The sequence below is a fragment of the Lolium rigidum genome, unplaced genomic scaffold (genome assembly GCF_022539505.1).
Source record: "Lolium rigidum isolate FL_2022 unplaced genomic scaffold, APGP_CSIRO_Lrig_0.1 contig_1705_1, whole genome shotgun sequence".
NCBI lineage: Eukaryota > Viridiplantae > Streptophyta > Magnoliopsida > Poales > Poaceae > Lolium > Lolium rigidum.
Window position 1 is genome coordinate 133,055 of NW_025899900.1, and position 2,225 is coordinate 135,279.

Consider the following 2,225-nt stretch of genomic DNA (forward strand, 5'->3'; position numbering starts at 1 on the left):
GTGAAAAGTACAAGCTCATTTTTGCTCAGTTATACTATATCCACAATATGTTGCACATTTTACTACAGTGCATCGATTTGGAATTGACAGCCACGATGAACTGTTGGAGTATTTTAGAACATGCCTAGCTCTTTGATGTTTTGGTGGAATGAGGTGATGAGAAAAATTACTAGTATTATTTTTTTGGGAAAAGAAAGTTTGTGTTGTCTGAACTAGTATATAAGTTGTTACTACAACCTTTCCTTCAAAGTTCATTAGTCACACGGCCTGATCGATCAATTGGGTTCTCTATGGTGCTGTTCTCCAAATCCCTCATGAACTCGGCAAATGCCGCTTCAGAAGACCCGCTTTCGCCGATCGCGTCCAACGCCATCTTCTTCGCCACCAACAGCATATCCCTAAGCTTCGTCCCTTCCTCCGTCTCCATCACCAGCCTCACCTTCGCCTCCAGCTCCGCCGCCTTCACCATTCCTTTCTCGTATCCCTCCAACGCCACGGCGATCTTCATCTCCACCATGAACACCTTGTTCAACGCCTGCTCAGCGTAGAGCGGCCAGCAAACCATCGGCAGCCCAGACATGATCGCTTCCAGCGTGGAGTTCCACCCGCAGTGCGTCACGAAGGCGCCGACCGCCTCGTGCCGCACCACCTCGGCCTGCGGCACCCAGCTACCGAGCACCATGCCCCTATTTCCCGTCCTCTCCAAGAACCCCGCCGGAAGCAGCCGCTCAAGGTCCGGCTCAGGGAACTCGCTCTGCTCCTCCGGCGGACTCCTCACTGCCCACAAGAACCTGTGGCCGGAGCTCTCCAGCCCACGAGCGATCTCCTTGAGCTGCGCCGCCGAGAACGCGCCCTTGCTGCCGAAGCAGAGGAACACGACGCTCTGCCGCGGCTGCGCGTCCAGCCACGCGAGGCACTCGTGCCGCCGCTCCTCGCCGCCCTTCTTGCTGCCTCCGTCCACCAGCGGCCCGATGCAGTAGACCCCGGGCGTCGGCCGGCCGGGCACGCAGACGCCGTCCGCGAGAGCTTTCAGCGCCGTGGGCTCCAGCCAGTTGAAGCTGTTCACCAGCACGCCCCTCCCCTCGGGGATCCACCTGAACTGGTACAGCCGGACCTTGGTCGTCACGCTCTCCTTGTCCTGCACCATGAGCGGCATGTCCACCGCGCGGATCGGCAGCATGCCGGGGCTGCGCACGAGCGTGTCGCCCATGTCCTTGAACGACGACGGCAGCCTCGGGTAGCTGTACGGGAGGTCTAGGAGGACGGCGAGCGCGCCGGCCGCGGAGGCGAAGAAGAAGTAGGCCGGCACGTGGAGCTCGGCGGCGACGTCGAGCGCGTCGACGCAGAACATGTCGAGGAGGAGCGCGTCGGCGCCGGGGGCGGGCAGGGAGCGGAGGAAGTCGCGGAGGACGGGGTTGGAGAGGCGGAGCGTGTCGAGGCTGCGCTTGACCGGGTGCGCGGCGGGGTCAGGGCTGGGCGGGACGGGCAGGAGACGGAAGGCGATGGAAGGGTTGGCCGCGGCGAGGCGCGCCACCGCGTCGGCCGAGACGGCGTCGCTGTCGGGCGGGTCGACGACGGCGATGACGACGCTGTGGCCGTGGCGGAGCAGGTGCTTGGCCAGCTCCACCATGGGATTCAGGTGGCCCACGCCCAGCGACGGGTAGAGCACGAACGTCTTGGCCGCCGGCGCCGGCATGGCTGAGATAGTGAGATGAGATGAGAAGAGGAGGTAGGTGTGCGATACGGCTCTAATTGCACACGCGGGCAGTCATTTTAGAGCACGGCCGTTTTCGTGAGCAGTGACGTTAGATAGGCTGATTTGACTGACCGCCCGTTTTCGTGACAAAACGTGCCACATATTATCTCTGAATAGTCTTTTGCGCCTTCATTTTTATCGCTAAATGCGTCAAATAATTTTATAAGAAAATAAACATAACTTTGAAGGAAAAATATGGTTTCCTTTGCATGCGTACTAACCCAAATTTTATGTCTCAGTCGAATTACATCAGCGTATATCAATATAAACCTAGATAAAATGCAAACAAAAGAAAATATGAATCTTTAAGCAAATCCTAGCTAGCTGAAACTTAGCAATTCCGAATTTTAAACAACAAAGGTTAGAGGGCATACTTGCGCCAGTCTTATACATCGATCAGGTTGGTGCCTACCGGCACCGCACACCCTGGTCAGGTATTGGGTCTGGCGGTCTGGCCCATTTAGCTTTC

The 2,225-nt window shown here is 57.5% G+C and overlaps 1 protein-coding gene across 1 annotated transcript; it reads right to left on the bottom strand.

Moving 5' to 3' along the window:
* Positions 1 to 227: 227 nt before the first annotated feature.
* LOC124680458 (anthocyanidin 5,3-O-glucosyltransferase-like) lies at positions 228 to 1,684 on the bottom strand. The gene has a single exon (XM_047215516.1). It carries the CDS (start codon positions 1,628 to 1,630, stop codon positions 245 to 247), a length of 1,386 nt encoding a protein of 461 aa, XP_047071472.1. The 5' UTR covers positions 1,631 to 1,684; the 3' UTR covers positions 228 to 244.
* Between the last annotated feature and the right edge of the window lie 541 nt (positions 1,685 to 2,225).

Coding starts and splice junctions, on each gene's coding strand:
- LOC124680458 (XM_047215516.1), bottom strand. CDS start 1,630: ATGGTGGAGCTGGCCAAGCACCTGCTCCGCCACGGCCACAGCGTCGTC.